We start from the raw sequence: 13,855 nt of genomic DNA, 5'->3' as shown, positions 1-13,855 counted from the left end.
TGTAAATATCTGCTAACGGATATCGGCTGGATCAATGGAGAGAATGGATTAGGTGGGATCACCTTCGTGAGGAATAGGGGTGGACGTTTCTGTTTGGTATTGAAAGCTATGAATCAACATTAATCAGCAGTGAAACTGGAAAGACAGTGAGCTCTTCTTAGAACCAGTCCCAACCTCCCCCACATGCTCTCTCTCTCTCTCTCTCTCTCTCTCTCTCTCTCTCTCTCTCTCTCTCTCTCTCTCTCTCTCTCTCTCTCTCTCTCTCTCTCTCTCTCTCTCTCTCTCTCTCTCTCTCTCTCTCTCTCTCTCTCTCTCTCTCTCTCTCTCTCTCTCTCTCTCTCTCTATGGGTTGAAGGTCACAAGTCATCCCCACTAGGTGAGTGCAAACCCTGGAAATCGTCCTAGATGTCAACCTGACCTTCAGTTATCGTTGCATTGCGACAACCACTCGCTCTTGCAGCCTTACTTGAAGAGTAGCTGCTACTAGACTGGTTTACTGCAACTCATGCTATTTTATTAGTCAATCAGCTGACACTTTCTTACACTGTAAAAAATGATCTTGATTTTAACAGTAAAAGACTGTAAAAATGCTACAGTGAAAAACTGTTAATTGGTTAACAGAAAGTTTCCATTCTATATACGGTAAATAACTGTGATAGATCTAATGGTACATTTAATGTCATTTTACTGTAAAATACCGTTTTTGGAAGTAAAAACTAACAAGTCATTGTATAATTTACAGTGAAAAAACGTAAATTGACATTCCCACAATTCCATGTGTGACACTTCACATTTGACGTATTTTTGTTGAAATAACTATTTCATCATAGTTTTTTTATAATCAGTTATGTACATTAGGGGTTTATGTGACATTTAATGTTGTTAAATTAATGTTTATTGTATTTTTAAAATTTCATGTGTGTTACCATTATGGTGTTTAATGTTTGTGTGAATGAAACTGTGCACCTTCTATGTCTACATATTAACTTTCTTGTGGAAGTACTACTTGTGATGAGCTTTGATTAATCATGTACCTCTCATTACTGCTGTGATTGTTGGTTTGTCAGTGTAATACTATGGTACAAAACAGACATTAATACTTCAATAGGTCGTATAACATATCATATTACTGAAATCCAATGTTAAATATACATGTTTAAAATGTTAAATTTACATGTAACTCCGTAAGTATGTTAACGGTTTGATGTGTTTTTTACAGTATTGTTCTGGTAACCACAGCTGCCAGTTTTTTTTTCCATAAAAACAACAGGATTTTTTTACAGTGTAGCCAAAGCAACTTACAGCATATTTGTGACAGGAGAGGCCCACCCAGAGCAACCTGCGGTTAAGTGCTCTGCTCAAGGGCGAAACTGTGATGGAGGATCCCAGTAGCTCTCCACTTCATGAATCACAGCATCAACCTTCAGATTACTAGCTCAGATCTTTAACCATTGAGCTGCTGCCCCCACCCCATTCTAAAATGCTGCTGCTTGTTATATTATTCATCATCCATAAATTCTCACATTATGTATTTCCTGAGCTCCCTGTGTAAGTGTGATTTAGCTGCCGGTATCAAATTCCACTTAGAGATTCTAGCCAAGAGTGCAGCCAGAAGCCTTGGCCCCTGTTACCCACAAGCTATGACCCGACCGTACAACACAGTCCATCTGCAGCAGCACAAGTTTCTGATATCAAATATTCAAGGTAACATAAGAGCGTGGTATAATTTAATCATCATTGCCCTGACCTAAGTCTGCTTCAGCCATTATTCATACATGACCTGACACCTTTCCAAAACTCATTTAATGAAGCACATGGCAAGTTTAATTAAGCAAGCGACTCTTCATAACACTCTCTTAACTGTTCGGAGTAAATCAGCTTCAACCTGACACTTTAAACAAGATAAATCTAATTGTTCAAGGAAAGTAGGACATTCTTTTCTGAGATATAGATCAAAGAATTCCTGCGTTCTGAGAAATGCTTTGCAATTCCCTGTTGTACACGGTGGTCACAAATCGATAGCCAAAGGCAAAGTGAGAACTCAATGCTGAAAATCACATCCTGTCAAATTTTAAAGAGCAAGTATAATGGATGCATGAAGCCCAAAAGCTCTCCTTTTTTACTGAGCTACGCAGCACCGCTGATCCCATACCACCATTGCTACATGTTCTATACGCTATTCTACTTGATTCTATTCTATTCTCTACACAACTCCACCAGCAACCCCCACCCCCGCACACCCAATCTTTAATTTCCAATGTAAGTTTAAATCCAGTTTGTCTTGTCAGAAACAACTTGTCTATGAAATTTTCAAATGCGGGTACGTTTACACAATAATGATATTCTAAATCATTAATTTGCATACAGACAATAACGTTGTCAAAATGATCCCGTTCAAACGGATCAGCGAAAACTACTAAAAACGCTGTATTACACATGCCAGGCCAGTAGTTGGCGATGTCACTTTCTAAAGAAACACTACGCACCTATACACTAAACACTTAATACGTCACCATTTCCACGAATTTGCGCCCCCTAAAATGCTGCTGGTGAGTAAATGAACGGCCAAAACGCATAAAAAGGTGTCATGTAAACATCTCCCTTGACATGCTCCCTGCTGGTCTGATATATTTTTCTATATATTTTAACACTTTTTTTTTACAGTATCCTAGTGTTACCATAGTAATAACAGTAAAATAATGCATAATGCATAATTACATGCAACTTACCCTCAACCAAGCCCTAATCATACCCTAACCCTATAGTAATGCATGTTGTTAATTAATATTACTCAGTACTTCAATATATAATTACACTGTAACAATAGCCTTGTTTCCATTACCCTTCAAATTGCGCAAATTGAAATTGCAAATTAAAAATACACCCAATGGAAACATGTCAATTTCGCAAAAACTCCCATATATCGCAAAAAAATAATTACACTTGCATGAAGTGATTTTTCAGGCTATTCAAAAAAGGAATATTTCGCAAAACTGCAATGGAAACAGTTTTTTCGCATTTACAGGTCAACAGGCGTACTTAAAAGCTGATCATTCTTTAAAGATGACTCAGTATGTTTAGACAGAAGACGAGACAGAGTTCTTCATTTAACTCATAAAAGACAAAAGTATTATGGGAATACTGGATTCTAAACAACAAAGAAATGCCACAATTTATCAAGAACTTGAAGTAGATTGGAGGGGAAAACACCTCATATGTGTCCGCTCCCCAGTATAAGGGGCTTTCCTTGCCATTAATGCTTGGATAACATGCCTATGAATTCTAATAGCTGTGGTGGCTGGGATATACGTAAAAATTAAGTTTTAGTCCCATAACATCGGTTAAAGGAAATTTCGCAATATTTTTTTATCGACATTTAGAAAATATCGCTAAAGTTTTGCGCAAATCTGTATGGAAACGCAGCTACTGACAGCTTAAAATAAAGTGTAACCTTTTTCTCATTTCAGCCTATCGTCCATAAGCACCCCATTGCTATGGGAACAACTAAGGCAATTAACTGCAGGAAGTTACCAATAGTTGGCTCACCCATCCTGCAATAAAGCTAATTACGTCTCTAGAGGTGCAGCCTGAGAATCAAATGTTTAATGACCTAAAACATCAATTCATATATAAAAATGAACTATATACTATAAATATATGCTGTATAAATACTATACTATACTACACTAAATAAATACTATACAGTTATATATATACTGTAGGCCTATATAAGTGTGTGTGTGTGTGTGTGTGTGTGTGTGTGTGTGTGTGTGTGTGTGTGTGTGTGTGTGAATAAAGGTATAGTACATAAGTATACTATATAGTATAATTATTTTTGAATCTTTAAAAGAGTAAACCCTATTTTACACTACTTTTGTTTTTACATTGCTCTGCAGAGAACAGCAATGCTGAGATAAAAAAAGCATAAGTTGCACAACAGAAAAAAAGGACGGCCCCACCCAATGTTTAACAACTTCATTTAATCCCTTCCTCTAGATACACTGGTCTGGCAGGGTGGGGGCAAGTTGAATTATTAACAACAAATTGTTCCAAAATACACACATCCAGACACACACGCACCACACTCACCACACAACATCTTTTCAGCAAATAAAGCATTTTTTAATCAATTATTCACACTAATATGGTGTGGAATACCTCACATGAGGGCCTGGTTAAAAGCCATGATTCAGTCTGAGAAACCACAGACACACTGGAGAAAATATGTGCAGCTGAATAGCAGATATGATCCATATCCTGATAAGGCATTAAGAGCACTGGACAGAAAATGGGCTATGAATAATGTGTGTTTGTGTGTGAGTAGGCAACAGAGGTTTAGTGTCAAGCTTGGGGATTCAAAGGAAGTTGTTCATCTGCACTCTAATGCCTTACAAAGAACAATTTCCACTTAACCAATATTAATTCTTCTCTAAGATAAGGATCACTTATGCATTGTCTATGCAGTTATTTCTGTATAATCGCTCAACCGATACAGATATCAGGACCACGGAGAGCTACACAGACCAGGGGCACTTTGTCATGCTCTTTACTTCAGTGTCACAGCAGCACACAGTGTCCTTATCTCAGCGCCACGATGATAACAGGCAGTATCTCTGGCTCTACGGTGAGCGTATGGTGCTGTTATACTACCACAAACGGCAGCTAGAAAGCTTAAGTGATTTGATTTCTGGTCACTAACTCTGGCGGTAGCAGTTGGAGTTCGTGCTCTGCCTCAGCACCATGGAGAGCTCCAGCACAAACGTGCACTCATTACACACTACAAAAGTGCATACTGCAAAAGCACAAAACTCAGAGTGTGATCAAAACGCTGCTTACCTGCTTATTAAAAGGCAAGCTATCATTCTCTACACAGTTATTTCTACAGCACTTTATACAATACAGATTCTTTTAAAGCAGCTTTGCAGTGATAAACAGGAAAATAACATTCAATGATGATCAAAACACAAAAGTGAACATTTATTATTCAGTTGAAATCCGAGGACACCATCATAAACATTAAGGAGAACCTCAATATTCAGATGAGTGTTGAATCAGTTTGGGTTTTTCAATGACTGACTCTTAAACTTTTAAATTTGCTCCCCTAATCTTGAGTATTTTGTTATATCTTTTTGTACATCAATTCCAGCCAAGATTCAGTAAAGGCATAAATGGGATTTTTTTTTTGTATTAGCATTCAATTTCCTCTCTTTATTAGGGTCATTTATCAGTTATTATAAATCGTATTATAGGCTGTCTTTGCCTTTAATGGGCTGCATTCTCTGTAAAGCTGCTGCTGCTGGAACAATGAAAAGGGCTGTACAAATAAATTGGATTAAACTGAATTGTTATAATGTATAATTAACTGGGCTGTTCCCTCTGTGTGTGGGCGCTTCAGGGTGTGAAGTGCATCGGGTCCACTTACACAAACGCATGGTAAAGCAGCGCCCATCCTCGTGGTCTCTCGAGCGCGTCGTAGATGAGGGTTTGGATCCGTCGCGTCCTGATATTATTCCTCTTCACGGGACGCGTGTAGCCCAGGGGCGTCTTAGCGAGCAGACCGATGTTCTGTGAGCCCCGTTTGAAGTCCGATTCCCTGACCGAACCGACGAGAAGCAGCGCGCCGTCCCGTTCCTGCCCCGCGCACTGCTCCAGATCTCCGGCCAGCGCGCTCTTCCGCTCGCGTGAGTCCTCGGCGCCGTTAGTGGCATTTCTGGACCTGATCCCCATGTTCACTGCTCTCGAGCCTCGGCGCCGCGCGTGTGGAAGTCCGGGATGGGGCGCATGCCATGATCCGGACAGGGAAAGCGCGAGCTCCTTAGTCGCCGTGGGTCATTTAAGGACCTCGTTCAGGGAGGGAGGCGCGAGGATGGGCTGTGGATTGAAAAAAAACATTCAAGTCTCTCAAACGCACACACGCTCTCATACATGGCCTTAGGTTGACTGAACAGTTCTCGAATGTGAATTCTTCTCACAATGTGAACGGAACAGTACTAACATACACCGGCAGTGTTTCCCGCACTATCGCAAACGCAACACCACGACTGAACATACGAGTGTAGGCTACTCCGACTCCCGAAGTGGATCAAAAACACACCAGTGTGATCCGATTCCCGAGGGAATGACTCTTACGAAGCCAATTAATTTGAGTGAATAAAAGATCCTTAAATAAAGAAATGATAAAGATAAATCAGAGCGGATGCAGAAATCATCCGATTCACATTCTGAACACGTTATTACATCTGTCATATGAAACTGGAGATGAAACAAGAGTCGTCACTGCATATGGCTACTTGGGGCATGACAGCATGTAGTTAAGAGGTACACAAGGCCTACGTAATCGATGGTAGGCTACTTCATTAAAAAATAATTAAGTAATGAATTAATAACATTTTTGTTTAGTATTTTATGTACCAGCATAATAGGACGACAAGAAGTCAGTGAAAATTCATTCAAAAGTAGGTGAATAGCCTACTTTAAATGTATTTGGGAATTGTTATAATTAGCCAATGTTCTGTTAAAATCTAAAATGATTTCATCAGTTGAAACTGCTCAAGGCAGCATGCAATAACATTTCACTTTTTTCCAAATAGGCTATATTTTCCGCGAGAAAAGCCTACTAAAAGAATAGATAATGGAACCATCGGAACTGGAATCCTCTGATTCATTACGACTCCCATCTGATCACAAATACCTGGTTAAATGGAAAATCTGCGGAATTAGCTAAATGCCGACTGGCTCAACAGCGCTGACAAAGAGCATCTGGTTCATCCGCAACAATTGTATCCCCTCAGCTCATGCCTTCTTCAGCCGACACCGGGATGAGCAACACACACAACGATGTCTGAAAGCATAAATATAACGGCGGTTCTGCTGTACACACACACACAGCTGCCTTACCGTATTCTCCGCGCGGCCGCATGATTGCTGATCCGAATTGATCCAGTGTTCTGCCGTTGCTGGTTGAGATGAGGGAGGAGGCTCAGACGGTGGCGCGAGACAGAGAGCTTGTGGGCACGTGACACACTACTGACATAGCATCTCTGCGCCCCGGCAATGCATTACTGTGGATGCCATCGCAACCCAAAACCACGAAGAGGCTGCTCGAGATGCTTTCACATGAATCACAGAGCAGAAGATTGCATTCCCCCTTCATCTCTTGTGGACTGGTAATCTTAACCTAAACAGTGAAGTGCACGTGAAATAATCAGACTTTAGTTTATACAGCAATGGTTAGGCTACTTGAAGAACCTTTAACATCAATGGAACCATTGATGTTAACTTTTTTTATGGTGGGGAAAAAAAGGTTTGTTAGAATATTAAAATGTTCTTCATTCTAAAAAAATAAAATAAAAAATGGTTCTTTTGAGATTTGAAAGATCACTGAAAGATTCTTTGGGGGACCCAAATGGATCTTCTATAGCATCACTGTGAAAAAAAAAAAGTATAATATAGTAATTATTTTTATGTACCTGATTAGACACACTATAGAGTTTTTTTTCTAAAAAAAAAGTGCATTATGTCTTAAAGTGACAGCAGCCTAATATTCCTGCTGTATATATTTCTAATCACTTCCTGCTCTTGACTGAAAACCTTTTGTAACTTTAATAATGATTCATCTTTATTTAATTTATACATTGAATATTATATGGGATGTTGTTTTACATTTAATTACTTTATTCAATTTCTGTACCTAAAAACTACTGTTAGATAGGCTACCTAAATAAACCTTAAAAGCGCTGTTTATTTTATTTGTATCTTGTATTTATTGGTGCTTTTGCTTGTAGTTTGATTGTCTTATTTTTTTAAAAATCTTTTTCCCCCTGAACATAGCTAAACCGTGTTAAAAACCAAACCGTGAGTAATTTGAACCGTTACACCCTAATGCATATGTCAGACTTTAGCTGTCATCCAGTCAGAATGTCATTATGGAAGAAGATTAAACAACAGTATAGGTCTTTTCAGTCTAAAAATGATAAAAACTAAGAGCTATATAGGCCTACTGTACAAAACCTCAGTGCAAGAACTGCACATAAGTCTACTCAGCATTAGACGGTTGCAGTGACATGTATCTCCCCCTCCCTTGTTTTATACTCTCTTTGCTTTGCTGTGTAAATTCCTCCTTTCACCGCATCTCATGTCCCAGAAGCCCCTCTCTAATTTCTGCTCAATTCTAACACTGACAGACCTGAATCTGCAGACACCTTGTATTTGTGCGTGTAAAGAATTAGAGGGTAAAAGCACCACAAATTTGCTAAACGTAACTCAAGGTTTTTTTTTATCTCATACACTATTGCTTCTTATTATATTTACTATTAATTTACAGTAAATACACTTTGTGTACAGTAAAACTGTATATATATATATATATATATATATATATATATATATATATATATATATAGAGCAGTGGTTCCCAAACCTGTCCTGAAGGCCCCCCAACACTGCACATTTTCGTTGTCTCCCTAATCAAACACACCTGATTCAACTCATCAGCTCAATTAACCCATGTGATAATGAGCTGATGAGTTGAATCAGGTGTGTTTGAGTAGGGAACAAATGGACAAAGAAAACGTGCAGTGTTGGGGGGCCTTCAGGACAGGTTTGGGAACCACTGATATAGAGAGAGAGAGAGAGAGAGAGAGAGATATTGTAAATATCAATGATAGTGCCAAATAATATTCTGAATAATATGATGTATGCAGGAACACATTTTTTAGTTTGGTGTTGGAGCATTTGAACCTTATACTGTGGGTTGTGGAGGTACAAAAGACAAAAAAAGGTTGGGAAACACTGCAATAAAGCACTCTAATCTGAAACTGAATCCGAGAATCCCACAGTGAAGCATTTCTCAGGATTTCATTTATCATTAATGAGATTTACACTCTTTCTGAGAATAAAGTTTCTTAGGTTTCAAATCTCACACATCAGAGCAGATGAGAATAGTCAACACACACAGGGGTTTTACAGTATGCGTGCTGTCTTATTTAAAGTTGACTGTTTTCCATGAGGATGCTTTTTTTACCTCTTTGTTGGGTGTTGTTTAGACTCTACTGCGGTGGGAGTATCTAACCGCTCTCTGCTGAATTCAGATGCATTATACAGGGCTAGTCAAGATGGCTGCTGAACTACCTTTCTTTTTCACATACACACACACACGCACACACACACACACGCACACACACACACAAACTCTATAGATAGACATAATGGTTTTTATACTGTACAAACTGTATATTCTATCCCCTTAACCCTACCCCTAAACCTAACCATAATAGAAAACTTTCTGCCATTTTACATTTTCAAAAAAACTCATTCTGTATGATTTATGAGCTTGTTTCCTCATTGGGACCTCAATAGATCCCCACAGTGACACGAGTCCCCATGAGTCAGTGTGCATTCAGGTTGAAGTCCCCACCGGAATAGAAACACACACACACACACACACACACACACACACGTGGGGTTTCCATGTTTGTCCCCATAATGTAGGGTTTACCAGGACCACACACAAGCACACACACACATTGTGTTTTCATGTTTTATGGGGACATTCAATAGACATAATGATTTTATACTGTACAAACGGTATATTCTATCCTCTGACCTAAACCAAATCACAGAAATCTTTCTACATTTTTACATTTTCAAAAAACATGATTTATAAGCTGTTTTCCTCATGGACAAGAATTTTGGATATTGCCATCTTAGTGGGGACATTTTGTCCCCATAATGTAGTGTTTACCAGGACACACACACACACACACACACATCCGCAAAGGTGTAAATTCACATTGTTAAACTCAAAAACTGAAAGGTGCTGCTTAAATACACAGCTTTATGGGACACTCTAAGGTGACCCCAGTGCATCATGGGAACAAATCAAAGTACAATCATGAATCTCTTTACCTTTGGCCTTCTCTGCTTTGGTTATCCAGTCATCCATATCAATTCAAATCCAGTGCCAATTCTCTTTTGGGATGAAGCAGTTGAAGTAGATGCAGGCTTTCTTAATTACTCTTTCTATGAACACAACCAGATTACAGCCATAAATTGGTATGATTTATAAGCCATAAATTTAAGTGCTCATGATGTCAAGCAGCTAGGAGAGATGCCGTTAACCTTAGAGCTTCACAGAACGGCCATAGTTCAGCTCAGAGAGCCTGTGACACCACGCTCTGACATACACATCCCCGGGAGAGTGGGATCCAACGGCTACAGAAAGAAATGGAGGAGAGAGAGAGGACGAGAAAAGCTGGGATGAAAAAGACAAACCGATCAATAAAAGTGAAGTAACATCAAAAATGAACTAACTTTAAAGTTAAACTCTTGGAAAGTCAGAGCAGTCAGAGCATCTTCTCCTTGTCAGAGATTGGAGGAACAGCAGAGCCAGGGGAGCTGAAGAGACGGGAGGAGAGAAAGAAAAGAGAGCGTCTTTGTCAGGTTGACAGGGGGTGAATAATTCAGTCTATGTCCAGCTGCTGGGCTAAATCATCATGTTTTATTCATTCGCAACATTTTCAAAAACCTAAAATTCCCATTGGATACATTAGGACAATAAGTAACACATCTGGAACATAATTAACCTTTGGTTGGCAATTTAGTGTGAAAAGCATATGCAGTACACATTTCAAACAATTTACTGAATTTACAAACACTCAAGACACAATATTTAGCAAATATTTAGCGCAATACAAAAATTCTAAATCTAAAAAAAAGAGAATTAAAAGTCTAAACAAAGAAGAAAACACAGAAATGTTATGATAAAGTTTGGGTTCACCAACACTGCATTTATTTGATAAAAAAATACAGTAAAAACTGGGAAATGTTTTTTTTTTTTTTTCATGGACTTTTAGTTTGTAATTTAGTTCCTGGTTTCCCTTTCTTTGATTTTCCCGCTACTCCTTTGTTACCATGGTTACCGTAATTATGAGTTTGTTTGTTTCAGCTGTGTCTAGTTTATCACCTGATTTGTTATGGTATTCTTGTATCTTGAGCGGTCACGTCTGCGTTAACATTTGTTCCTGCAAGGTGCATTTAAGAATGTAGAAAAATAGATGCTTTATTCAAACACTTTAATAACCTTTTAATCTATCTAATTACAATGAGTAACAACACAAATCAAATGCAAATAGGCACGCAAAACAAAGGAACAGAGAAATAAGGTAGATGCACCATTGTTTGAAACTGTGCTAGAGAAGTCAGGTGCTTCAACAAACAAGACTTCTGTATAGGATGCATGTTTTCTCTCTAATGAGGAAGCATTAGACTACTGAGAAGTGCACATGCAAAACCAAAATGGGCGTTTACCAATCAGTGGCCAGTTTCAAACAACAATAAATGTTTTTCAACTATTTTTCAACAGACTTGCTAAAATCATGAAGGCCCACCCCTAAACCAAGCCCGCAGTGGATTAGAGCAAATCGGGTGAGCGGTTGAAAATGCCCATTGTGGTTTGAAAACGCCCCACTGATTGAGAAACACCCACTAGTGTTCTGCAGAGATACATGCCTGAATGATCTTGTGCTCATCAACTACAAATCACTGTTAGTTCAATGTCACTGTCTCCACCCATGTGTGCTGTTAGCGTTCATCAATTTCAATGCTGATCCAACACACTTTAAACACTGAAATGTCAATCTCAACCAAAATTATGGTTTGGATCAAAACTCAACATTGTATCAGTGTCACCATGCTATCTGGGTACTGTTACTTGCTATTGCTAAAAGTCGCAGGGCAGTGTTGATACGTTTCTGTGCTCCTATTTCTGTGTGTGCGCAGCGCAATCTCCACTCTCTCTCTGTGCGAGTGACATACGTGTATGTGCACTTCAATGGTAACAACGCATTAATATAGAACAGTGATTAAAGTAACCTGGAACTACCTGTGCATTAAGCAGTTTTATTGCACACCTTTTCAGACAGACCATGGTATAAAACCATTTAATGCACAGGTTATTCCAAATCTGTTTTATCACCATTCTATATTAATGCGCTGTTTTCATTGAAGCGCACATACACATACGTCACTCGCACACAGCATTATCTAACTGCTAGATCTAACAAGCCGTCACTGACGAAAATAACCATCAATTTTACCCTTCCGGTCAAATATTGCACTGCAAACATCAATAACAGCTCTTGAGTTGTCAATGCTGGCAAGTGACCATGGTATAAGCGGGTTAACCCATGGCTAGCTGTGCATTAAACAATGATAATGCACTTTACAGAGGCAACCAGGTTCTTTGCTTCCACGTCATGCATTAAATGATGCTTCATTAAACAAAGTTCGGTAGGAGCACGTTCAAATAGGCTAATCAAATCCAATTAACTTGTCATCAACAATTACCATGTCTATCCTATCAGAATGAGAGGAAGAATATATATATATATATGGGCTTATATATATATATATATATATATATATCATATAAATTCACTCAGTCGACTCACTTACATTCCTCAACAGTTTTTCGGCATCCCTCCACCACCCCGACTCCTCGCTCTTTGCTTGTTCCTTCCACAGCCAGGAATACTCTGGGTTCGGCCGAATACCGAGCCCGGAGCCCTCTCTTCGGACGGCACGGCAAATACGCACACCATTTATTCTATCTGACTTATTTGTAAGTGTGAACTCGTGAAAATCGTTTAATGCACAGCTAGCTGTGGATTATCCCTTACTTAGTGTCAATGTTGAAAACAGTTTTGCTGCTGATATGTTTGTGTAAGCTATGACAAATAAAGTGTAAAAGAACAAAAAAAATTGTAACATTATAAAACTCTTTAATGTCAGGAGAGACATAATGGACTGAAGAGGGCGGGTTTCTATGGAAGGCCTGGAAACAGTATATAACAGCTTGTATATACTCTTGTATGTTTATTTTTTGTTCTTTCTTGTTGTTTGTTTGTCATCTTTGCTTTATTTTTCATAAAGTATTATTCTGCTTTGCTTCAAGCTATGATAAAGAAACATCCAGTCTTGCATTGCGTTCTTGTGCATTTTGGGGGCGGAGCAATGAAGGGAGGGGTGTGTTTGTTTGGCTTGATTTCAAATATCTAGTGTTTCTCAGAAATCACTTACTGCACCTTTAAGGCATGAGACATTCGTGTTAAATTTCCTATTAAACTTTTCACTTAAATGGTTGTGCTGATAATATAATAAAATGTTGGTCGTTGTTACATTAGAAAATCAAAATACAAGCTAAGACATTTGGCCCCCACTGTATTTTTATAGAATCTGGTTAGCCTGAAAGGAATGAATTAAAATAATCTCTAAATACTGCTCTTTGAAGTGTAATCTGTTTACTCCATTGAAGCGTCTCTGAAATGGCTTTTACAAGATCTAGTCCAGAACAGCACAGGGCTGTTTAAATGTCAGCAGTACGGTAAATTACTCATCTGCTGACAGGAGTTTTTAATAAAGGTGGAAATGAAACTAGCACAGCCCATCTGCACATATCGATAATTCACTTTTACACTCATAAAGCAGCAGGGGGAAAGACCCAGGCATAATCCTGAAGAATAACACTTAAACACTGATGAAAGGTACATACCTGCTGCTGACCCTGAGTGTGAGCTATAAAGAAAGCCTGTGTACTGTGATGTGTGTTTGACCTTGTGTGTGTGTGTGTGTGAGCTGTAAGGAGTGTGAACTATAGGGTGAGTATATCTTCTTGCTTTCCTGAAAATAGAAATACTGCAGAGAAATGAGCTCATCCGTTGGCAGTTACACATCTCTTCAGCGCACAAACACACACAAAACAGTATTTACCTTCAAGGACTTTTGATGAATAGAAAGTTAATTTGAAAAAGTCTTCGCTGTCACTATTGTTTAATTGAAAGCATTACTGCTGAAAAGA

The 13,855-nt window shown here is 38.7% G+C and overlaps 1 protein-coding gene across 1 annotated transcript in view; it reads right to left on the bottom strand.

Moving 5' to 3' along the window:
• Positions 1-5,727, bottom strand: part of kcnq3 (potassium voltage-gated channel, KQT-like subfamily, member 3) — a gene marked incomplete at both ends in the record, with an annotated part of 49,810 nt that extends 44,083 nt beyond the window's left edge. Inside the window, one exon of the mRNA XM_081374266.1 lies at positions 5,423-5,727. Coding sequence (XP_081230392.1) covers positions 5,423-5,727 — 305 coding nt within the window. The remainder of the gene's footprint in view (positions 1-5,422) is intronic.
• Between the last annotated feature and the right edge of the window lie 8,128 nt (positions 5,728-13,855).

Source organism: Scardinius erythrophthalmus (assembly GCF_964197995.2).
Source record: "Scardinius erythrophthalmus genome assembly, chromosome: 9".
In the NCBI taxonomy this organism is placed as follows: Eukaryota; Metazoa; Chordata; class Actinopteri; order Cypriniformes; family Leuciscidae; genus Scardinius; species Scardinius erythrophthalmus.
Note: the sequence above shows the minus strand (reverse complement) of the source record. Positions and strands in the feature narration are given on the sequence as shown.